We start from the raw sequence: 24896 nt of genomic DNA, 5'->3' as shown, positions 1-24896 counted from the left end.
ATTTAAAGACAAAGTAAATTCAATAGTAATCAAAGCCTAAATTTAAAGCCTTAGTGCTTTATATTATATGTACTCCTAACAGCAACAGTAAGTCACAGACCTATTTAAAAGCCAAGTCATGCAAGAAAAAAAATATATATAATATATATATATATATATATATGTATAAATACCATGATACACAGTGAAACCGTCAGAATAAAAAAAAAGTACAGTGATATGCATTTTTGGTCATACCTCCCAGCACTATGTGAGAATGATTTTTTTTTGTGTAAAGAACTTCATGAACATTAACATTTTGTAGAGCCCATAGACCTACTGTGTTCTAACTTGTGTAAGAAGTGGTATAATATGTCCTCTTTAAGAAATCTCAGGCTACGTTTAGAAATTAGTTTTTGATCATATTTAAATTGTATCTAGATTTATTTTTTTATTTGTTTGACAAAAACACGTGAAATCCAATTCTTATTCGCCTATAATTTCATTCCCTATGACTTTGATTTTAAATTGAGAGATCTCATGTTCAGTAAACCAAGTTTTAGATCTGAGTCTGGAACTTCATTTGGGCCAAGAAACAGTCTCACTGCAGTTCCAATCCCTCAGTAAGTCAGATGCGAGGTAGAAAAACGGTCCATAGTTCCAATTCTGGTGTCGCTACGCAATGATATCTGCACTAAGAGCTGATAGCGGGGTGGCATCTCTGTGGGAGCGCTTGGTGCCGCTGGACAGGGATGAGTTGGAGATGTTGGTGGAGGCGTGGCGGTGGTTAAAGGACCGTGGTGGGTGCAGCGGTGCCCCCCTCAGCAGCAGCACGTCCCTCACCGCCCCTCTGAAGGGCTTACTGACAAAACAGTAGAGAAAGAAGTTCACGGCGGTGTTCAGCATGGCTAGCATGTTCGCCAGGTCGTACGCTAAGTGCACCCGCCAGTCCCTGTGGACCGACGACACGTAAAGATGGTACAGGACCACGGCCGTCCGTGGTGCCCAAAGCACTGTGAACACCGAGGTGACGGCCAACAGCATGGCTGTGGTTTTGCCCAGCCTTCCCGCCACTGTCCGCTGCTGCCGGCTCTCCTCCTGGCACCGCTGCTCGCGCTGGCGCCTCTGGAGCCGCAGGAAAATTAGCGAGTTTAGCACCAGGAACACACTGCATGGCAAGAAGTAGATAATGGTCACGTGGGTCCAGATGAGGGCAGAGTCAAGGGAATCCGGTGGCCTGCTGACCCTCCACACATCTGACCACCAGAAGAAGGGTACGCCCGACGCCAGCGCCAGTGTCAGGACGACGCTAATAATGCGGCGCGCCCGGGCCGGGTAACTGATCTGCCGATGGAGCAACGGATGGCACAGGGCGACGTACCGGTCAACCGTCAGTGGAATGGTGGCCCAGATGGACGCGTGGTTGGCGGCAAACTCCAGGGCGCTGACAGAACGCAGCAGCACCACGGGAACGTCCCGGTGGAACACCGCCGTCTCCAGCAGGAAGCCCACAAAGATGATGAAGAGCTGGCTGAGGATGTCTGAGCCGGTCAAGGCCAGCAGGTAGACGTACAGGGCCTTCTGGGTGCGGGCGGCCAATCGGGACAGGGCTACCAGCGTCAGGATGTTCACTAGAAAAGGAGAATGTTTGAGAAGAAAATTAGCTGACAAAAGATAAACTACTATCAAGACCCAACAGCATCAACACGAGTTTATTAAGCATTGGCATATTAAATAAGATACCTTTATTGTCATTTTACAGTGTACAACGAAACCGAGCATCAATCTTTAGGGCGGAAGACATACAATAAATAACATGAATTAAACAAAAACTATATTACACAAATTTAAGAGACATTGGATGTATGAAAATATATGTAGTATAAGTAACCGATTATAGCACATTAATTTCAGCTGCCGCAGAGCTTTATTTTTAGCCGTGCAGAGCTTTCATTTTAGCTGTGCAGAGTTTTAATTTTAGCCAAGGGGAGCTTTAATTTTAGCTGTGCAGAACTTTAATTTCAGCTGCACAGAGTTTTAATGTTAGCTGAGTGGAGATTTAATTTTAGTCATGGGGAACTTTAATTTTAGCTGTGCAGAACCTTAATTTTAGCTGTGCAGAACCTTAATTTTAGCTGTGCAGAACCTTAATTTTAGCTGTGGGGAGCTTTAATTTTTGCTGTGTAAAGCTTTCATTTTTGCTGTCCGGGGCTTTAATTTTAGCTGTGTGGAGCTTTAGTTTTAACTGTGCCAAACCAATTAACTATAGCTTGACCAAAACATGCTTTATTTTGCAAATAAATAAATTCTTATCATTTTATTAATTGCTTCGCATCTTAAATTACATTTGCTGATCTATTTTATATATTTTTTAACAATTTTTACTTTGCAAAATAGAAGCAAAATAACTTTGGCCTACAGCCCCCTGGGGGTTAAAAACCACTGCTGTAGACTGTCTACACAAATTCATAGCCAAACAGCATGTATATCCCTAGCTCGAGTCCTGCTACCTGCACCTTTTGAGACTGCAAGCTTTTCTTAAATCTTAAAATTTATCAGGTAACATATAGAACTGGGGGCCCCACAAACTACTGTGGTCCTCCATCACATCTACATGTAATTTGATCATCAGCTGATCATCAGACCCTTCAGGAACTGGATCAGGTATCATGGAAGTCATGGAATACCTGAAACTGTGTGGTGATGTGGGTCAGCAGGAGCAGCAGTAAGAGTTAATAGGGTGTGAATCAAGATGCACATCCCTCCTTTTCAAATTGGAATAGTATTTTAATTTTAAGACTATTACATGCCACTGATATAATGATAATAAAAGAGTATAATGCAAGTATAATGCATTTACACCCTTTCAAACAGCCCTGCACTTTTAATTAATGACATTGTATATTTTCAGACATTGTAATATATATATTTTTAAATATCCTACATAATAAAACTATAACTATAAAATCATTTAGGTTATGTCCATACTGTACATTGTATAATAAGTTTAATAAATGTAATTATCTAGACCGGCCTACTACAAGGCAAGATAGTTTTCAGTGTTAGACTCTATGTATTACCCACTATATAGGAGATATCCTATTAAATCCTTTATCTTGTTTGAACATACAGTATATACATTTTTTTTTAAATTCCATTTAAACCCTTAACATGCTTTGTTCCGTATACAGGCTACAGGTGTAGGTGATACAAAATCCTTATTCTCTGCAGTAAAATAACTTGAGGGTTAGAAATCTCCTACAGGACACTTGGAGAAGCTCCTGTTTTCTCTCTACTCCACTTAATAATTCCAGATCAGTAACAATCAATCAGGAATCAACCCAAATTCTGCAGGTTTGAAAATAAAGACATAAAAACTAGACAAACATAATGAAACTAAAGGTTTGGAGACACAAACTGTATTAAGGAAAATATTGATTTAAAAATGAAGTTCAGGAAAGAGACAGTTTTATGATTTAATTCATTATATTTTGACATTAGCAGATTTACTTTTTACTATTTTTTTATATTTTCTAATACAATTACAATTATGATTTTTTAGTAATGTTCCTTATCAATCATGAAAGCTTTTTATGTAATGTTTGAATATAATTTTATATGCAGCTGAAACACTAGAGAACAGTCTAGGACAAAATCCCAAATTATATTATCAACATTAATATTTTAATATTTTAACATTATTATAGACATTATGGCTTTTGGTAAAATGTGTTTTGGGGGTGGGGGGGGTGGGGGTGGAGTGCACTATAGGACTCTGTGGGCGTGGCCTAAGCTTTTGTTCTTAATGGCTTTATTGATTTTTTTCCCTTACATTACTTTTACTTTTATACTTTAAAAGTAGATTTAAAACCAGTACTTTTTAAAACACTTTTACTTAAAGAGTAAAAAGCTTGAGTTGATTTTTCTTCAACTTCTACAGAAATATGTTTTATTAAACCCTAATATCTATACTTCTACCTACAGAATAATGAATGGAGATACTTTTCATACTTTTGAATATCATATTAAATTCTTTTGTGATTCTGATTCTGATTTATCAGTGGTACTAACCTGGAACTCCCACACACAGGAGGGTGCTGTAGTAGATGACGGGGATGTATCCGAGTACACACTCAGACTTCTGGTACTCGTCCGCCCTCTCTTCCTCCTCCTGGTGGGTGGGCACCGTGCCATTATGCCAGCTGACCATGGCCCTTCAGATCCTCCTGTACAGACAGGAGACAGGACTGTCTTGAAACGTGCAAAAGTCATGTACTAATTCTCTTAATTAATCATGGGTGTGGTTAATTTTGGGCGTAACGTAAAATAAACCAATCAGAGTGTCACTTTAAGAGCTCATCATTCTCTTTAAGAGTAGATCAGGTGAGCTCTGTCTTTGGTGGATTGCTATTGTAACGGTGCAGCTACCTGGACGTGTCCAACAAACTCTTCTCAGCAGAGGAAACTGAGCTGCTGGTTGACGCTGTGAAGGAGCTCCAGCAGCTCATTTACGGGAACAGCAATGTTATTTTATTTACTATTCTGTTTATTGTTGATGTAAAAGTTGGGTTTGTGCTGCTGTGTGTTCATGTGTGTGTAATAAGTGGGGGTGTATGCTCGGCTCGGCACAGCGCTTGTGTTACCGAGATAGCGATGAACGTCTGACTGTTGGCGTCTGTCTAGGTTGTATTCAGTCAGTGGAGCTCCTGTGTTTTCTGTTACCAAGATAAACAAGATAAAACTCCAGAAATGTACCTGAACACACCTCATTTCCAGAACACCACGCCCATCAGTGTAGATACATTCAGAAGCTCTGCTGCTGTTTAAACAAGTGAAAATTGACTGTTGGCTTGGTGTAAAATTGCAATGAGCAACACAATGCGCCTTGGTGTTCCAAATCTTCACAATACAGTTTGAGGGTTGACTAGATTTAAGATAAGGAGAATAATTTAATTATTAAGAGAGGTGTGATAAGGCTGGCGCTGTAAGTGCCAGTTAAACCTTTTAAAAGCATTAAAATTGAACTGAATTATTGAACGTATTTACGTATTTAACACTACATCAACACTACAACAAATGAAGTGTAGTTTAGACTATACTATTTAAGCACTTACAGCAGGCGTCTCAAACCCGTGGCCTGCAGAACGATATTTTGTGACCCGCGATTTGAAATTAAATTATTTTAGTGTCAGTGCTCTCCCCGTCACAGTACGTGTCTACCAACCCACAGCCGCTGCATGAAGGGTTGTGTTGCATTGAGCGCAACTCCGCCCGCTGGCAAAAAGTTCAGCAGAGCTCAACTTTATTCAAATGAATCCAGCCACCGCGCTGCGTCCAGCCAATCAGAGAAAAGCAGGCTGCGACTTCACACACAAAGAACAGGTGCCTTTCAATCACGGCGGAGAACTGTTTTTGTATATTTTTTAGATAATATTTGTATAATTACTTTTACAGTGTTATGACGGTGAGTTCAGGTTGTTAAATGCACAAAAATACTAGAAAAACAGAATTATTATAAAACACATGAGAAATAATAATAAAAATGTAGGTTAGCGTTAGCATGCGCAGTGTCTTTGGAAAGCACATATGGGTGGGTAGCATAACTCGACAGAACGCCTGGCATGGCAGAATGTGTTGAAGAAAATGTGTTCAGTGAGTTCTTGTCCTGATGCGGTCCAGCCTCTACCTCCAGCTGCCCCCAGATAAAATGAGTTTGAGACCACTGGCTTAAAGTTTTTTTTGGGATTCATCTCTAGCATTCTTGACTACATCACTACAACTACAAGTATTATCCTTTTAAAATACAGAGCCATCTCAAAAAATTAGAATATCTTTGAAAAGGTACTTTATTTCAGTAATTCAGTTAAAAAATGTAAAACTCATATATTATTTCTTTTATTGTTGATGATTTTGGCTTACAAAAATCAGTGTCTCAGAAAATTTGAATTAGAATTAGAAAACTGCACTGACTTTAGACTTGATAATAAAACACAGTGGATCAACACCAGCAGATGACAGACATGACTCTCCAAACCATCACTGATTGGAGGAAACTTCACACTAGAACTTGAGCAGTTTGGACAGTGTGTCTCTCCACTTTTCCTCCAGACTCTGCTCCCTTAATTTCCTTTAAATTAAATGTAAAATTTACTGATGATCAGTGATAGTTTGGAGAGTCAAGTCAGTGCAGTTTTGTTTTCCCACAAAATCTTACAGCACTTCATATCTTACAGCTTCCCTCTGCTGATAACAACTTATATGGAGATGCAGATTTCATTTTCCAGCAGGACTTCGCACACTGCCCACACTGCCAAAAGTATCAATTGGTCTTATTATATAATATTGTAATTTTCTGAGACACTGATTTTGGGTTTTCATTGTCTGTAAGCTTCATAATCATCAACAATAAAAGAAATAAACGCTTAAAATAAATCACTCTGTGTTTAATACATCTATATAATATACGAGTTTCACATTTTCAACTGAATTACTGAAATAAAGTAACTTTTCAAAGATATTCTATTTTTTTTAGATGGCCCTGTATATATTTTATCGGTTAGATCAGGTTATCCAAGAACCAGCAGATACAACACCAAAAGCAAATATGATTTTACGTCACATCCACCTGGATACGTGGGAAATAAAGAGCAGAGTGGAAAAATCTAATGACTTTAGAATGGTCATTACATGCTCTTTACATACGGCCACGACGCCGCTGTCAGAACAGAGCCTGACCTGACGGAGGAGCATCGCTCCCTCAGAGACAAGATCACAGCAGCAGATGAACCTAGATGACCTGGACCTGGTCTTTTGTTTGCACTTATCTTCTCTCTCTCTCTCTTTCTAACCTCGTTCCCTCGTTTGCCCCCTCCTGCTGGACGGTATGGACGTCATACATTAAGTCTGGTTGTTTGCTTTCAGCTCTGACCCAGTAAAGGAAAACAGCAGTAAATGATGCTCCGCCTCCCGTTATCTCATTTTAACACCGGAGGAAATCTGCTGCAGCGAATCACCTCCTCACTGCCACGCCTTCTTTTATTGTAACTGGGGAGTTTTCACACCTGAAGGTCTGGACTGATTTAAGTCATGTAGTTTTATTGTCAATACTGCATATGTACAGGAATTACAGAGTATTGATATTACATTACTCTTCTTCCCAAAGTCACAACAATTACAGCAAGATAAAAATATAAATATTAAAAAAGACAGACACTAAATGTACAGTATTGTGCAAATGTTTTAGGCACCTGTGTGAATTTCAGTAAAGAAAAAGCTTCTTATCTGTGCAGTAAGTGTTTATTTATTATCTCAGTAAAACACATTACAGCATTACAATAAATACAAACAGCCTACAAAATTTTACAAAAAGCTAAAAGTTTTCCTTAAAACAACATCTCATAATCTTTCCTCCTCTTAATCTGAGTTTAATAGAGTTACTGTATTTCTATTTCTCATCATATTAATCAACACCTGGTTTGGTAAATTAATAAATTGGTAAATGTGGTAAATCAGGTGAGCTGCTGACGGAACTGAACATAATAAACGCATGCTGGCTGAGGAGCATCCAGGAGAAATCTGGAGTCTCTACACTTTGTTCTTCAGCTCGGCTCACAGGATATATAAAACATACTTATAGTTAAAAATGAGAATTATTCCTTCTTACGTTTTACTGTATTTATGTTTATTTGCAGCTGTTTAAATCATATGTGCTGCTTTTTTGAGGTAAAAACACTCATATTGCTGAGATAAATGGATTAGTGTACTTTGCTTTGGTGCTTAAAACCTTTACACAGTGCTGTACAATAAAACAAGGACACAGATATTTATATGTGTATATATATACACATGAGAAAAAGACACAGAACAATAGTAATGGAGGGGGGATTAAAGAGGGAATGAATGCACCAGTATAAACAGAACCTGTATAAAGAGTAGTGAACCAAACGTTGTATTCTGTACTGCATTTATTACGGTTAGTTTTGGTTTCACACTGCAGTTTAGTGACTGAACGACTACACAACTTTACTATACTTCATGTTGCACCTAAACCAAACCCATAATTAATTAAGAGAATTACGTAGCCTACATGCCTTGTGTACTTTTCCTGTCGCTACGATAGCAAAGACACACTGACGCCCCTAAATCAAGCTGCACGGTGCACGATGTATGACTCTATAGCTCTAGACCTATAGCTATATAGTCTAAAATAGTGTCCCTATACTACTACATGCAGAAGCTTCTGAAATTTTACCCAATAATAGTCTGTAGAAGTATACATTTAAGGGAACAGTGTGTTTTCACTTTATTTGGATAAAGTCACCCATATTTTGAGTAAATATTATGTAAATTCAAAAGCTAAAACCCACTAAAAATGTCTAAAATCGCTAAAACCATTTATTAGTATGTAATAAAAAGGTACATCTCACCTCCCACCACCCTTAACTAACCATCAGTGTGAAGTCTTGCTTACCAGGGCAATATACTTGTAGTAGATGACTTCCTCGCTACAGTGTTGTAGGCTATAAGAGCAAGTTACCATTTCTGCGCAAATTGCAGAGTCTCTGCTGCAAGTGTTTTACTGCTCATATACAGTGAAGTTCTTTATCATGTATAAATAGCTATAATTTAAAAGTACTTCATTGGTAATTAAAGATTTAAGGCTAAAAGTTACTCTAAAAAGGTAAATTACTGCTGTTATTATACAGTAATGTGCTGTAACCCTTCTCCATTGGGATTTACTGTCATTTTACTGGAGAATATTTTTTACTGGAGAATGAAACTAACTATAACATTTACAAGGATTGTTTTATAGTGTACGTTTAAAAACCATCAGAAAAGCTCAGTAAGGCACTGGTTGATCCTGCAGTTGTTGGATTCAGGATTAAAGCTGTAGTGCTGGTTGAGGGTGGGTGATTATAGCACAGAACAGGAGTCGTTAAAATTGAACTGAACCGAATAGAAAGGCTATTCATTCTCTCCCACTGACACAAAGACAATATCTCAGCGGGATTTACGAGCAGAAACACCAGTACTGCTGGAGGAGAGCACTGGGATCACTGGGGTTTATTATTGCTTGGGTGGCAGATTCACACGGAGGAGCAGAAGCGGACAGAACACCCATCCTTCTACTGTCACCTTATAATTGCTGCTATAATTGCTGTTATAATTGTGCCCTGCAGGTCTGGGCGAGAAGATTACAGTAATTCCACTGAGGCTGAATAGACTGGTTCTCCTGACTCTCCCAGTTCTCAACACTGGGGAACTGTAAATGAGCTGTATATGGTAATCTAAAAATAATAATTAAACATTAGCGCTTTTTATAGGTGCACTGAAAAAAATCATTGGCAAAAACTAGAATAAAATATTATGTATGTATGTAAATCGATATATAAGACCTATGTGCAATGTCAATAATCTGAAAAATATATTTTTCTTAAAATATGATAATCTAAAATCTCAAAATGAGCAAAGTAAGACTTAAATCAAGCAAAAAAAAGCTGATTTCTTGTCTTAACTTCCAGCTAAGAATAACTCGACTGGTTAAATGACTTAAAATAAGGTGAAAATTCTATGCAAGACTGATTAAGATCATTATTCCTATAATAAGCAAAATAATCTCACCTTTACACAATGCTTAGTGAGACAGAAAGAAATGACTTGAATTAGATAATATTACTTGCTAAGCTAATTATTTTTTAACAGTGAATATAATCCATAAATTGGCATAAAAGAGAAACATGATTAACAGACTCAGTAAAAGATGTGTCACCTTGAGTCGTCATGAGAATGGCCATCGATTGATTGATCAGAGACTGAGCTGATCAGTCAGGCACCGCTAGACACTGAATATGCCCTTGAGCTGTTATTACCTGCTTGGGACCACAGTAAAAATGTGAGCAGGGTCCTGTGCTGATCATACACAGGCTGATACAGTGTATTCACAATACTGATTACTGGACTGTTCTTTTAGAGGCTGAAACCAAAAAACTGTGGTTATATAACATTTTCTTTACATGTTTCCCTTTAACTGCAATTTTTTTTTAATTTTTGCAATTCGGTTGTGATAAAGCGTTATCCCACAACTACAAAAAGTAGTATAAGACACTCTTTATGGGTAGTGTTGGGCGATTGGTCTGGAACACCAGATTAAAACAGCAGGAAAGCGAAGATTTTTCTTTAGTCCCGTCACCTTTTTATTGCCAGCCACCACGAAGAGAAAAAAAAATATTTACAGCGCGCAGATACGTACAAAAAAATAAATAAATTAAATTAACAAGAAAAACACAAAAGTAAACAGCCTCTCAACAGAGGAATAAGACCCAGACTGCGAAGTCTAAAGTCTAGTATAAACCATGTACATCCCTTCAACCAGGTTTTGCTTACTTCAGCGTATCTAGGGAAGAAGACCCCTTACCTCCATTTTAAGAGGGTATATATACAGGTAGCCCCGCCCCAGAATATACCAATAACAATTACAGGTAAAACAAACAATTGAAATACTTTCGAAATCACCGAAAGCATTAAATACATAAACAGGAATGCCATACTTATTCAATAACAAGAATATTAACAATAATAATAATAATGCATAATTATATACATAACTATTACTATACATGTTCAGTTTCAGGTCTTTTCCTTCCCCTCCCCTTCTACAGAGGTTGGACTCACCCAGGTAAGTATAAGGCACAAGTTAATCCACTGGTACTCTTTTAGGACCCTGAAGGTAAGTATAAACAGTGGTATGCAGTAACAGGTAAGTATATATACAAATATGTATTTGTAATAGGTAGGGGTAACCTACATCATTACACACCCCCCTCCCCAAGCTCGACACCATCCCAGTGGCGAGACAAAAAATCAGCAGTCACATTCTGGGAGCCCTTAGTATACACTATACTAAAACGAAAAGGCTGCAGTGACAGATACCACCGCGCGATTCTAGCATTGGAGTCTTTCATCCGTCTGATCCATTGCAACGCCCTGTGATCAGTCTCTAAAACAAAGTCATTCTCAAGCAAATAGTACCTCAAAGAGTCAAGGGCCCATTTGATGGCAAGAGCCTCCTTCTCAATTGTAGAATAACGTACCTCTCTTGGGAACAGTTTCCTGCTTATATACAGGACAGGCCTTCGATCCTCGCCTTCACCCTGCAATAACACAGCGCCCAAGCCCAAGCCGGATGCATCAGTCTGAACAACAAAGGGCTTATCAAAGTCTGGGCTGGTTAAAACTGGTTCCGAACAGATGGCACGTTTAAGGTCCGCAAAAGCAAGTTCGCAGCTCTCAGTCCACTTAACCCTTTGTGGCATGTCTTTTTTGGTTAAGTCCGTCAGTGGAGCTGCCCTGTCAGAAAAATGGGGGATGAATCTGCGATACCATCCCACAAGACCTAAAAAAGAGCGCACCCTCCTTTTTGTCGTAGGCTGTGGTGTCACCTGCACAGCCTCCACTTTGTCCACTTGAGGTCGTATTCGCCCTCCACCCAGGATGTAGCCCAGGTATGAGACCTCCTGTCGAGCAAGATGACACTTTGCAGGGTTAGCAGTGAGACCAGCTTCAGCAATCTTGTTGAAGACAATGCGCAGATGTTCCAGATGTTCTGTCCAGGACGAACTGTAAATGACGACATCGTCTATATAAGCTGCTGTAAAGTCTTCCGTGCCCTTGAGAACCTTGTCCATCATCCTCTGAAAGGTTGCTGCAGCGCCATGCAGACCAAAAGGCATCGTCAGGAAATGGTACAGCCCAGATGGTGTTCTGAATGCTGTCACCTTCCTGGATGACTGGCTGAGTGGCACCTGCCAGTATCCTTTACAAAGGTCAAGGGTAGATAAAAACTTGGCCTTACCCAACCGCTCTATTAGTTCATCTGCCCTTGGCATCGGGTAGGGGTCAAATGCCGACACAGCATTTAGCTTGGAGAAGTCAACACAGAACCTTAGCCCTCCATCCTTCTTTGGGACTAGGACGACCGGGCTGCACCATTCGCTGTCTGAAGGTTCGATGACCCCCATCCTCAGCATCTCCTCAACCTCCCGTTTCAGGTTAGGAACGAGTCGTGCTGGCACCCTGCAGGTGGTTTGACAAATCGGCTCGTCCTTGGTGAGTCTGATGTGGTGCTGGGTCACCGTGGCCCGTCCTGGTTCCACGGAGAAGAGCCCTATTGGAATTACCTGTAGTAACTCCTCCAGCTGCTGCGCATGCAGATGAGACACCACAGGAAGAACTGCTCCTGCACTCTCAGTGGGGAAGTACTGCTCCATCACTTCCTCTTCATCTTCCACCGCCCTTATCCACAGCTGGTCTGAGCATGTGGCCTCTGGTTCACGCCACAGCCTCAGCATGTTGATATGGAAGCGCATGAATTTCTTCTTCCGCTCTGGGGTGTGCAGTTCATATGTGGTCTCCCCAATGCGTTTGTGCACCACATATGGACCCTGCCACTTGGCTAAAAGTCCAGTGTCACTGGTGGGAAGGAGGACAAGCGCTTTCTGTCCAGGCCGTAGCACTCGTTCCCTTGCCGCCTTGTCGTACCAGTGTTTCTGCAGTTCTTGTGCTTTCTCCATGCTAGCACGAACACTCTCAGTCAGTTGGCTCAACTTGTCTCTCATCTTTAGAACATAGGTTAAAATGTTCAGCTTCTGCTCTCTGTTGTCTCCCTCCCAGGCTTCTTTCAGGACGTCCAGAGGGCCTCTCACCTGTCGTCCGTAAAGCAGCTCAAATGGAGAAAAGCCGGTGGAAGCTTGCGGGACCTCACGGTACCCAAACAGAACATAGGGTAGCCACGTGTCCCAGTCTGTTCCATTGCTGTTCGTGAGCTTTTTCAGAGCCTGTTTCAGGGTCTTGTTGAAGCGCTCAGTCAATCCATCAGTTTGAGGGTGCCATGCAGTGGTATGGATAGCTTTAATGCCTAACAGACTATACACTTCCTTTATCTGCTTTGAAGTAAAGTTCGTGCCCTGATCTGTCAAGACTTCTTTCGGGATGCCTACCCTGGAGATAAGCTGAACTAAAGCATTGACAATCTGGCGAGTTTTTACTTTTTTGAGAGGGAATGCCTCAGGATATTTTGTGGCATAGTCTAGGATGACTAAAATATAGCGGTTGCCATTTTTGGTTCTAGGTAACGGACCCACCACATCCATAGCTATACGAGAAAATGGAACGTCAATTATAGGCATGTTCACCATAGGTACCCTGTCTGACTTCTTTAGAGCTGATGTGAGCTGACATTCTGGGCAGTTGTTACAGAATTTAACCACGTCCGCGTACTGGCCTGGCCAGTAGAACCTGTACGCTATACGGCTAAACGTTTTTGCTTGGCCAAAATGACCTGCCCAGGGATCTGAATGACCCATTTTAAGGACCTCCCCTCTTAGACTTAATGGGAGTACCAGCTGCTCTCCCTGATCAGCGACTCTGTACAGCTTATTATCTTTTACAGCCAAGTGGCAGCCTTCCTCACGGTTGTCACCGTATGCTACACTTTTAGCAAAAAGCGGTTTAAGTGTTTCATCGTCACTCTGTAGCTGTTCAAAGTTAGCCGGCAGGCTAATGTCAATAGCAGGCTGCCCTAGCTTCTCACTCACTTTAGTGCCTTTGACTTTGTCCTGTCTTTTTTGCATTTTAGACTTTTTGTTTTTGGGTTTTGCAGCATAGGGTAGCTCATTTAGCAGACTAGCGGTCTCTTCAGCTGTGCGTTTAGCTTGCTGCCTGGTTACTACCATAACCTCAGCTGTGCCAGTTTGTTTTGTGTTTAGTAAATCAATCAAAATAGGAATATCTCTACCTAGTATAACAGAATATGGAGCATTCTGAACGACTCCCACATTAACCAGGTAAGTTTGTCCCTGGATTGAAAGGTGAATTTCGGTAGTAGGATAGACCTGTTCATCCCCATGAATACATCTAACCTTTAGTTTCCCTGTCAGATTATAGTCAAGATGTTCAAGACATGCATGGGTAACTAAAGTCTGGCTCGCCCCTGTATCTACTAAAGCCCTGTACTGCTTGCCTTGTATATTAACATGTACAGTAGTTTCATTACAGCTGTCAGTTGTAATGAGCGGATTGTCTTTCCTGGGTATATAGCAGAGTTGGTTAGAGCTAGTAGGCGGGTTTGGACACTCACTACTTTTATGCCCTACTTGGGTGCAACTAAAACATCTGATTTTAGGTTTTTCAGTTGGAGCTTTAGTGCTACCACGCCACTGTGCATTAGATCTATGCTGACCCAAACCACTGCAATTATCACGCCTCTCAAACTTACTGGATTGTCTGTTGGAGAACGATCGTCCAAGGTGGAAGTCTCTCTCCGCTCGCCGTGCTGTGATGAAGGCTTCAGCCATCTCGACCGCCTGCTGGGGGGAAGCCGGGTTGCGTTCCATGATCCAGCTCCTCAGTTCTGGGTTAATCATGTCCAGGAACTGCTCGAGGACGACGGTTTGTCCGATCTGCTCCTTCGTTTTCCCAGTCGGACGCATCCACCTCTCATAGAGTCCAGAGAGCCGCGTGAAAAGTTCTTTCGGCGTTTCGTCTTTTAAAACACTGTCCTTGCGAAAACGCTGCCTGTATGTCTCCGGGTTAATCTCAAACTTCTTGAGAATAGCCTCCTTAACAGTTTCAAAGTCATTTATGTCAGCCATGTCCATAGCGACATAGGCCGCCCTAGCTTTTCCCTCCAGCAAAGGGACAAGCTGGTAAGCCCAGTCCGCTCTCGGCCACCTAGCCGCTAGTGCTAGCCGCTCGAACATCACAAAGTAATGCTCTATATCGTCTGTGTCTTTAAGTTGTGGGAGCCTCGGCCACGCTACCGGCGCTGACCTCGTGTGCTCTCCCTCCGTCACACTCATCGACTCTGCTACTGCAACAGGTCTGTATATTCTTGTCCGCTCTGCCGCCGCAGTTGTTGTTGTTGTGGAGCGCTGCGCTTCCGGATCATGCTGCGCGCCCCTCTGACCTTTCCTGACTTCCTCCTGCAGAAGCCCGAACTGGTGCTGTAGCGAGCGCCACCTCTGGTCCTGCCTTGTCGCTTCTCTCCGCAGCTCGTCGTCCTTCCGCTGCTGGACGTCTATGAAGCGTTGAAGCATGTGCCGGAGGCTAGCAATCTCCGCTGCACTCTGGTCAGGTCCCTGCGCTGAGGACGGTGCATCTTCCTCTTTCTCGCAGGTATCCGGTTGCGTTTGGGTGACTGGGGGTTTCTTGGGAGCCATAGCCTCACTGCCATCCACACGCCCCGTGAGTTAAAAAAAAACAAAGTTCACTGCCACCATTTGTGATAAAGCGTTATCCCACAACTACAAAAAGTAGTATAAGACACTCTTTATGGGTAGCGTTGGGCGATTGGTCTGGAACACCAGATTAAAACAGCAGGAAAGCGAAGATTTTTCTTTAGTCCCGTCACCTTTTTATTGCCAGCCACCACGAAGAGAAAAAAAAAATATTTACAGCGCGCAGATACGTACAAAAAAAAAAATAAATTAAATTAACAAGAAAAACACAAAAGTAAACAGCCTCTCAACAGAGGAATAAGACCCAGACTGCGAAGTCTAAAGTCTAGTATAAACCATGTACATCCCTTCAACCAGGTTTTGCTTACTTCAGCGTATCTAGGGAAGAAGACCCCTTACCTCCATTTTAAGAGGGTATATATACAGGTAGCCCCGCCCCAGAATATACCAATAACAATTACAGGTAAAACAAGCAATTGAAATACTTTCGAAATCACCGAAAGCATTAAATACATAAACAGGAATGGCATACTTATTCAATAACAAGAATATTAACAATAATAATAATAATGCATAATTATATACATAACTATTACTATACATGTTCAGTTTCAGGTCTTTTCCTTCCCCTCCCCTTCTACAGAGGTTGGACTCACCCAGGTAAGTATAAGGCACAAGTTAATCCACTGGTACTCTTTTAGGACCCTGAAGGTAAGTATAAACAGTGGTATGCAGTAACAGGTAAGTATATATACAAATATGTATTTGTAATAGGTAGGGGTAACCTACATCATTACATCGGTATTTTGTCATATCGCCAAGAGTGAAAATGAAATATCATGATATTATTTTAGGGTCATATCGCCCACCCCTAGTAAGAATAAAAAACATTGAATGAGAAGATGTGTCCAGACTTTTCACTGGCACTGTAATTCTCTTTATTTGCCTCTATTATAATGCAGTTATAAGAGTTTCTACAAGCATAATCACATGCCAAAATACAGGTGTTGGACACTGAAACTGAAACACCTGGTTTTAGATCACAATAATTGATTGTGGTGACGGACAGTTCTGGTGGAAACAGGAGAGTTGAGGTGCACATTGAATTCTGCGTGATTTGATCAGCCGTGGTTTTATGTTTTTTAGATACAATCCGGGTTAGCACCCGAACATCCCTTTCAGACAGTTTCCTCTTACAGCGTCCACAGTTAATCCTGTTGGATGTGGTTGGTCCTTCTTGGTGGTATGCTGACATTACCCTGGATACCGTGGCTCTTGATGCATCACAAAGACTTGCTGTCTTGGTCACAGATGCTCCAGCAAGACGTGCACCAACTATTTGTCCTCTTTTGAACTCTGGTATGTCTCCCATAATGTTGTGTGCATTGCAATATTTAGAGCAGAACTGTGCTCTTACCCTGCTAATTGAACCTTCACACTCTGCTCTTACTGGTGCAATGTGTAATTAATGAAGATTGAACACCAGGCTGCTCCAATTTAGCCATGAAACCTAAAATCCCACACTAAAATGATGACAGTTGTTTCAGTTTCATTGTCTCTTTCTAACCAAACCTTTCCTCTTTTTCTGTTCTCCTATTGTATTGATGTGATGGTGAAGTTATGCCGGTGCCCTTGAGCATGGGTATTGTTTCAGGTGTTATGCTCCATCATGAATTATTAAGAACCGAGGGACTAAAGATAGAGTGGATGGCGGGCTCCTTCTGGCCTCGTCCCAAACGGCCCGACAGACCGGACCCGACAGGCCACAGATGAGTCTGTTCAGATCAGAACAATAGCAGTGGTTACTCACAGCGTGAAGCGGTATAACCGCACGGCGAGCAATCTGAGACAGGGTGCTATTCATACCGGTTCATATCCGTTTCCAGTGTATTGTGAGTGGTGGCGGCGTGATGCTTTGATCTCATCATTACAGGCTGAACAGATCAGTATGAGTGATACATGCTCCAGTATAGTGTGGTACCAGAGCAGATCCCAACTGTGTAAATGATCTATGAGGTAAAGTAGAGACGTCTCAATCAGAATAGTTCGGCCTAAATCAATCTAATCAGAATTTCTTAGGGCCATATTTTAGCGATCTATAGCGCACTGTTAAATTGCGGATTGTGCAGCTGGGTTTGGGGAGTGTCAGTGTGTCTTTGCTATCGTAACGACAGAAAAAGTATACCTTGCGAAACACGCAAAATGCATGTATTAATTCTATTAATTAATCATGGGTGTGGTTAATTTTGGGCTTAACGTGAAATAAACCAATCAGTGTGCCAGTTGCTCATCATTCCCTTTAAGAGCCAGGGGAGCTCTGACTTTGGCGCCTTCGTATTTAAACAACGCAACGCTTTTGTCTGTCTCAGCAGAGGAAACTGAGCTGCTCGTTCACACTGTGAAGGAGCTCCAGCAGCTCATTTATGGGAACAGCAATGTTTGCGGCGTGAATCACTTTTTGGTCGATTCAGACTTTTCAGAATTTATAGAGTCAGGCTATTATCATCCATTAAACAATAAAAGAAGAAAAAGAAGAGATGTTGTGCTGAGATCTCTCTCTTACCACATCTGAAAAAGCAAATCCAACCTAACAATGTCCTACAGACTAATTAGTGTAAAGTATAGGGAGACTCTGCTCACATATGTAGGCGAAGATGACTAAACTGGACTAAATATAGTATACAATACATAATATAGTATGTTTACTTTTTTTCCCATTTTTCTTAAATTTTTTAACTTACTTTTTACTTATTTGGCTGATTGTTTCACACATTCATCTGCTACTCAGCTGCATATCCCACATCACTTGTCATACATCAACAACAGGAGGGTGAGGACTAGCACACGCCTCCTCCGACACATGTGAAGTCAAACTCCGCCTCTTTTTGAGCTGCTGCTGATGCCGCATTACCGCATAGCATCACAGTGCTAATACTCTGAGGAAAGCGCAGCGACTCGGTTCTGATACATCAGCTCACAGACGCAGCCTTGTGCTGATCCACATCCACAGGGAAAAGACCGTCATCTACTGTACCCACCCACAGAGCAAGGCCCTATTGTGCTCTCTCGGGGCTCTGGCAGCTGAAGGTGAGCTATTTACGGCATACTGAGGGGATTTCTCTCCAATGCCTGACCATCCAGTTCCCCAAAACTCTCTTTGAACTGATTTTCCCACTGATCTGATCATGTTGGAGATGCTGGTTTCCTGTTTGAATAGCTGCCTGGATGCCCTCAGGCATGGGGCTCCACATCTGAACCCATGAACTTTAAGAAAACATCGTTCTCGTCCTTCAAAGACTGTGGGCCAGGCGCTGAGCTCTGATGACATGCTGACATCCTGAATACATCCTGTATGATGAACCGTCCTCTTAACTCAACGGAGCATCAGTCAGCATGTGGGAACTTTAATAACTCAGCAGGATTTTAACTCGGATTATAAATCTAAACAGGATTATACGGATTATTACTCCTCTCCAGAAAGAAGAAACACTTAAGCATCCAAAAGGATGTCATAGTTTATTATATAACAGTTATGTTTAATAAAGATAAGCACTGATAAACACTATATACATTACTGTGGTTCTACCAGCAGCAGCAGCTCCTGATTCACCTCAATACATCACTGATTAGCCAAACCAGCTGCTGGATCACAACTATAGATAACACCGGGTTTCCTGAACCACTGACAGACGTATACAGTATACGCCTGGTTCTGCACCTGGGGATCCTGAGATCTCTTTAAAACCCTTACAGAAATCCCTTTAGCTACACAAATTATAAATGAACTGTGATTAATAACACTTTTTATAAAGCTGAGTTCAATTTCACTACTAACCACAATCAGGCCTGATTACTGCAAGACCTGTAGAATCAAAAATCACTTAAATAGAATCTGTCTGACAACATGAAGCAGATAAAAGATCTCAAAAAGCAGCACATTATTATTAAACCCCCATCTGAAGAAACTCAACAAGAGATGAGAAAACAAAGTTGTTGATCATCTATCAGTCTGGAAAAGGTAAGAAAGTCATTTATTTCTAAAGCTTTGGGACTCCAGAGAACCACAGTGATTCACTATTATTCACTAATGGAGAAAACACAAATGGAACACTGGTGAACCTTCCCAGGAGTGACCGGCCGACCGAACAAAATTACTCCAAAAGGGCATGAAGAACTCATCCAGGAGGTCCATTAAAAAGAACCCAGAACAACATTTACTCTCCATGGGAGAATTCCAGTTAAAAAAAAACACTGCTGACCAAAAAGAACACAACCACCTGGCTCACATTTACCAACTAACGTTCTAATGATCTCCAGAGCTTTGGGTAAATATTCTTTAGACTGACAAGACAAAATTAGAACTTTTTGGAAGGTGTGTGTCCCGTTACATCTGAAGTAAAGCTAACACAACTAACAATTTCAGAAAAAGAACATCATACTAAACCACGTAAAACATGGTGGACCTGGATGACTTGCGGTAATAGATAGAACCATGAATTCTGCTCTCCTCCAGAAAATCCTGAAGGAGAATATCTGGCCATCTGTTTGTGACCTTAAGCTCAGGCGTACTTGGGTTCGCAGGACAATGATCCAAAACACAAACAAGTAATTGGAGGGAATTACTCTCTATGTTGATGAACAAACTTAAAAACTTAAAAGTACAGATATTACACACAGAAGTTTACTTACATTAAAGGAGAACTCTGGTGTAAAATGTACTTTTGTTGTAGTAAAACATGATAAAAAGTTCTTATCTTTGATGAATAGCACACCTCCGTTCTCCCACAGCGTTCAGAGATCCAGAAATTTTAACAGTTTCTCCAAAAAAACACCCTTCAGACTGGGAGATACGGGGCATAATTTACCCTGATAAATCACTTTTTACACCGTTATCCAGCTAAAAGTAGCTCCACACCTCCTTACTAGAATCCAGAGAGCCCTGATATTTAAAACGAGGCATTAATAACTTAAAAAGTGCAGAAGAAGCTTATTAAACACCACTGTTTACATCCTATAACACTACTAGCTTCAGCTCCGAGCTCCGCCATCACTGTACTGATAATAACATAGACATATATATACACAGACTTCGTAGGAGCCGAAGCAGGTTATGTGGAGTCTATGTATATATATGGCTGTATTATTATCAGTACAGTGATGGCGGCGCTCAGAGCTGAAGCTAGCTGTTAAAATTTCTGGATCTCTGAACGCTGTGGGAGAACGGAAGTGTGCTATTAATCAAAGATAAGAACTTTTTATCATGTTTTACTACAACAAAATTAACCTGCATTAAAAGTACTCTTCACAATACTCATGCTCTGTGCAATTATACATTTTCACCAGAGAGGTCTACAAATGTCACAAACTTACAGACTCCTGCTTTAACTATATTTTGCTAGTATAATAAGGGCATCCTCATTTGTTTCCATGCATGTATTCATTTTTTTAAAGCAAATGAAGACCTTTTAAATGGTTATAATGATTTTCCTGTGTGTCTAAAACATGTGCAGTACTTAATGTAGATTACATAAAGGCCCGAAAAACAAGACGCATGTTTTCCAAGAAGCTCAGCACAAAATCCCAAAAGCTGAAGGAGTAAAGGTTCCCAACTTCCCCAAAGGTGACCTCTGGGCTTCCTGCCGTCCGTTAGCAGGCCATTAACACAACATAACACAGGAGACGGACGCTGCCGTCCAATAGCAGCCCGAGTTTCAGCACAAATCACTGCAGGGAGGTCTGTGTGTTTTTAAAGCCTTTTGGTTGCAGGATAAAAATAAAGGGGCAAAAGGGATCATGGGTAATAAATCAACCTCCAGAAATAAAAGTTCTCGTTGTTTTAACCCTCAGAACAACAAATATTTCAGATCAAGCTGAATGAGCCAAATGTCAAAATGACCCAAAAAAGTCGCTTTCATCTGTCTAAAAGCTCTGCACTCTACAGTATATATCCTCCATAACTGTATATAAACATAAAAAGCTACAGCAGGTTAGATAATCTATATATCCTCCATAACTGTATATAAACACAGAAAGCTACAGTGGATTGTGAAGAAATTGTAAAGAAAGGCAGCTAGTCTTTTAGCTTAGCGGTTGTATGCTAGTGGTGGGTTACCTCAGCGTGCTAATGCTAAGCTAGTCTTTTAGCTTAGTGGTCGTATGCTAGTGGTGGTTACCTCAGCGTGTTAATGCTAAGCTAGTCTTTTAGCTTAGTGGTCGTATGCTAGTGGTGGTTACCTCAGCGTGTTAATGCTAAGCTAGTCTTTTACCTTAGTGGTCATATGCTAGTGGTGGTTACATTAGCGTGCTAATGCTAAGCTTGTCTTTTAGCTTAGTGGTCATATGCTAGTGGTGGTTACCTCAGTGTGCAAAGGCTAAGCTTGTCTTTTTAATGCTAAGCTAGGCTATTAGCTTAGTGGTCGTATGTTAGTGTAGTGTACAGTACATTTATATAGATTTAGTTATCTGAAGATATTTAATCAATAATGTGATCAGTTTGGTGTAGCATCATATTATAACGTAACATTATATCGCTAGTTAGCTAAGTGTGTTGGTCCACTAGTTAGCTTATTTAAATAAATATAAGAAAGAACAATTTATTTATTTTTATATTTTTAACGGGCAACACTCTAAGTGAAATTGTTCTTTATAATTCTGAAAAATATTTTCTTTAAACCCAGTTTGAGCCATTATTGTCCCATCTTAACAAGGTTTTCCACCAATTCAAATAATGATATTTCTAAAATATCATATATACCACAGGCAAAAAACGATGAGGGTAAACTAAACAGAAACGTCAATATAATACTGATATTGTGTAAACCCTCATTTTTGGTGAATTTTTTAAATGTAATTTATCGTTTGGTCCACTTTATTGTAAAAGGTTCCTTATAACAGACATCTTAAAAATGTTTTCCACCAATCCAGCAAAATTTATACAGTCCACAGATTTACACTCTAATAAAAAAACTCAAAAGTTTTGTTTTTAAAAAGATTTAACCACACAGGTTTTACACCAATATGTGGAACCATTCAAACAGGCAAATAATCTACATAAAAACTACATTCTAACCAAAAATCAACTAAATATGACTGTTTAATCTATTTAATCTGCATATACAGTTTTTAGAGAGTGGATTAAAACAGTTTTTTTAAATAATTGAATATAATTTTGGATTTGTCTTAATGAAGCTCGTGAATAACATTAATAATCTGTGTACACTTTTCTACAGTTATATATTAATATTAAGTTATACTGCAGTGTCTGAGCGTGTTTGCTCTTACAGTCAGGTACTTTAAGAGCTCATTGTTGGAGTTGTCAAAAGCAGAATAAAATGATGTACAATTAACGGACGTGCCTCTGTAAAGTAAACAGCTCTGCTGCTGAGCACAAATATTTGGACAGACAGTCTGACTGCGAGAGAAATTCATGGAGTGATGCACAATTTAGGCAAAGTGGTCCCTGATCTTTAATTCGAGAAAGTTCTATTAAAAATAATTTACACCTTCAGTTACCTTTAATAAAAATATAAGATTTTCTTTGCAGGTTTTACAGCCACCAAGAAAACGATCCTGCAGCTTTAGATTTCTCCTCAGCTTTCAGTTATGAATTTCTGGATCTCTAGCTCTCAAAATATAGTCAGAATGGAATATTTAACAGCTAAAATTAACAAAGCTAAATTTTTAACAATCAGTAACTGGGAGAAATTATATGAGTTTTTTCAGGATTTTGTAGATTCTTGATGAGTTATCTGATTTAAATGCTCTTTTCTGACGGGTCTTTAGTAATATTTGTATTTTGAAATTGTATATTGTCTGTGTTACGTTTATAGTATGCTATTTTCTGCACATCCCCTCCCTATTGGTAAACATGTTTAAAACAAATATAAAGTTGCATTTACTATAATATATAATATGTACATATCATTTTACCAGTCAGAAACATATGCATGCTTTTAATTGCATTACATTTAGTCGCACTGGGTCTGTTTAGCTTATGTATAATATTTATAATATATAGTATATATAGATTTTATATAGTATATAATATTCTCATGTAGAGCATTTTTGTTTGCAGAAAATGAGAAATGTCTGAAATAACAAAAAAAAAGATGCAGAGCTTTCAGACCTCAAATAATGCAAAGAAAACAAGTTTATATTCATAAAGTTTTAAGAGTTCAGAAATAATCAATATTTGGTGGAATAACCCTGATGGTTTTTAATCACGTTTTTTTTTATGCATCTTGGCATCATGTTCTCCTCCACCAGTCTTACACACTGCTTTTGGATAACTTTATGCTGCTTTACTCCTGGTGTAAAAATTCAAGCAGTTCAGTTTGGTGGTTTGATGGCTTGTGATCATCCATCTTCCTCTTGATTATATTCCAGAGGTTTTCAATTTGGTAAAATCAAAGAAACTTGATATCTTTATCTGCTGTTATAGAATATATATAGAATATATAACTTCTCTCTTACCCTCAGGGCTGGACGCTGGTCCCCATCTGCCGGCTGGACCCGGTCCAGAGCCCTATCGCCCGATCCCGAGTCCAGGAGTCCTGCAGGAGGAAGAGGAGGAGGATGAAGAGAGGGACAAAAAGCGAAGGAACGCGAACAGCAGGAACATCACTGCAGCCGGCCAGCCAGAGAGTGAGAGAGGAGAGAGACGAGCGAGCTGAGAGGAGGAGGAGAGAGAGAGAGAGAGAGAGAGAGAGAGAGACGGGGAGAGAGAGAGACAGATGACTTCCATAGATTAAAGAAGTAAGAATGGGCTGAATGAGTGAAAGCCTGGATGGAAAGCAAGAAATCATAAAGACAATGAAAAACAATTCAGTGAATATGAAATATATTATAAATGTATACACTCTTGATCATATAATTCACTCTTTATTTGTATAATATAATCTGTACAGACTGTTGTTCTGTACTTTAATATTCTCCTCCTTTCACCCTGTTCTTTAATACTCAGGACCATTGTCAGATCTGGGATTTTTCTAAATAAAGGGTCACAATAATCATAAAGGGGCCAATCATTATTGGTAGTGAAATAAAGTAGTAAAATCTGCAATCAAAATGTTAAGAATCATAAGGAACAAGTAGAGTAAATATATGTTTTTAAATATACTCAGTTAGTTTATTATTCTCTGCAGTAAGTAAAAAAAAAACAGCCCTGTCCACATTACGCACTTCACTTGCAGCGCTGTGTTTTTATTAAATAACAGGTCTATGCTTCTTCAGTGTTGCAATGTTTATCATTATCATCATTCTGAACAGAATTTGCTCATTCAAACAGCCCTAAAATATATTTTTAAAAAGCTCAGTTTTATAAACGCTCTACTTACTAAAATAATGTCTGGTTTAAATCAGGCTTAGGCTCATATTGACAGTATATGGGTCGGATCAGACTAGGGCAGAACGTGCACGGGCTCGGGCCGGGTCGGATCTGAATCTTTGGGCCTGATATGAGCTCTAGCACAGTACCCCACAGGATAGATCCACCACAGAGCAGATTTTATTATTTGAGTCTTATTAGTTTAATAATATTATACTTTACTATTATTTTGCCGCCTCAAATCAATTTTATATTCACTTCTACAGGCAAGAAAAAACAGGTGCAAGTGCAAGTCCCTCTTATTAGTAAGAACACACTAAATCCAATCAATAAACATATAGAATTGACATTATTGCATT

At 40.1% G+C, this 24896-nt stretch overlaps 2 protein-coding genes across 7 annotated transcripts in view; one reads left to right on the top strand and one right to left on the bottom strand.

Annotated features, from left to right (window-relative positions):
* Positions 1–24145, top strand: part of LOC103030702 (RNA-binding protein 25-like) — a 35522-nt gene extending 11377 nt beyond the window's left edge. For 5 of the 6 annotated variants that reach the window (XR_007424289.1, XR_007424287.1, XR_007424288.1 and 2 more), the window contains one exon: positions 23691–24145. Coding sequence is in view for 2 of the 6 variants with exons in the window: in XM_049464323.1 (XP_049320280.1) it covers positions 23691–23948 (258 nt within the window). In the remaining 4 variants the exon portion in view is untranslated. Of the gene's footprint in view, positions 1–4069; positions 4207–23690 lie in introns of those variants that run through there. The other variant, XR_001518333.3, reaches the window with a different exon arrangement.
* On the bottom strand, positions 469–4189 carry gpr142 (G protein-coupled receptor 142). Its single transcript, XM_007236136.4, has 2 exons — positions 4051–4189; positions 469–1610 (listed from the first exon to the last, which is right to left on the bottom strand). The coding sequence occupies exons 1-2, from the start codon at positions 4187–4189 to the stop codon at positions 655–657; spliced, it is 1095 nt and encodes a 364-aa protein (XP_007236198.1). The 3' UTR covers positions 469–654.
* Positions 24146–24896: the final 751 nt, after the last annotated feature.

Source organism: Astyanax mexicanus, chromosome 15 (assembly GCF_023375975.1).
Source record: "Astyanax mexicanus isolate ESR-SI-001 chromosome 15, AstMex3_surface, whole genome shotgun sequence".
Classification (NCBI taxonomy): domain Eukaryota; kingdom Metazoa; phylum Chordata; class Actinopteri; order Characiformes; family Acestrorhamphidae; genus Astyanax; species Astyanax mexicanus.
Note: the sequence above shows the minus strand (reverse complement) of the source record. Positions and strands in the feature narration are given on the sequence as shown.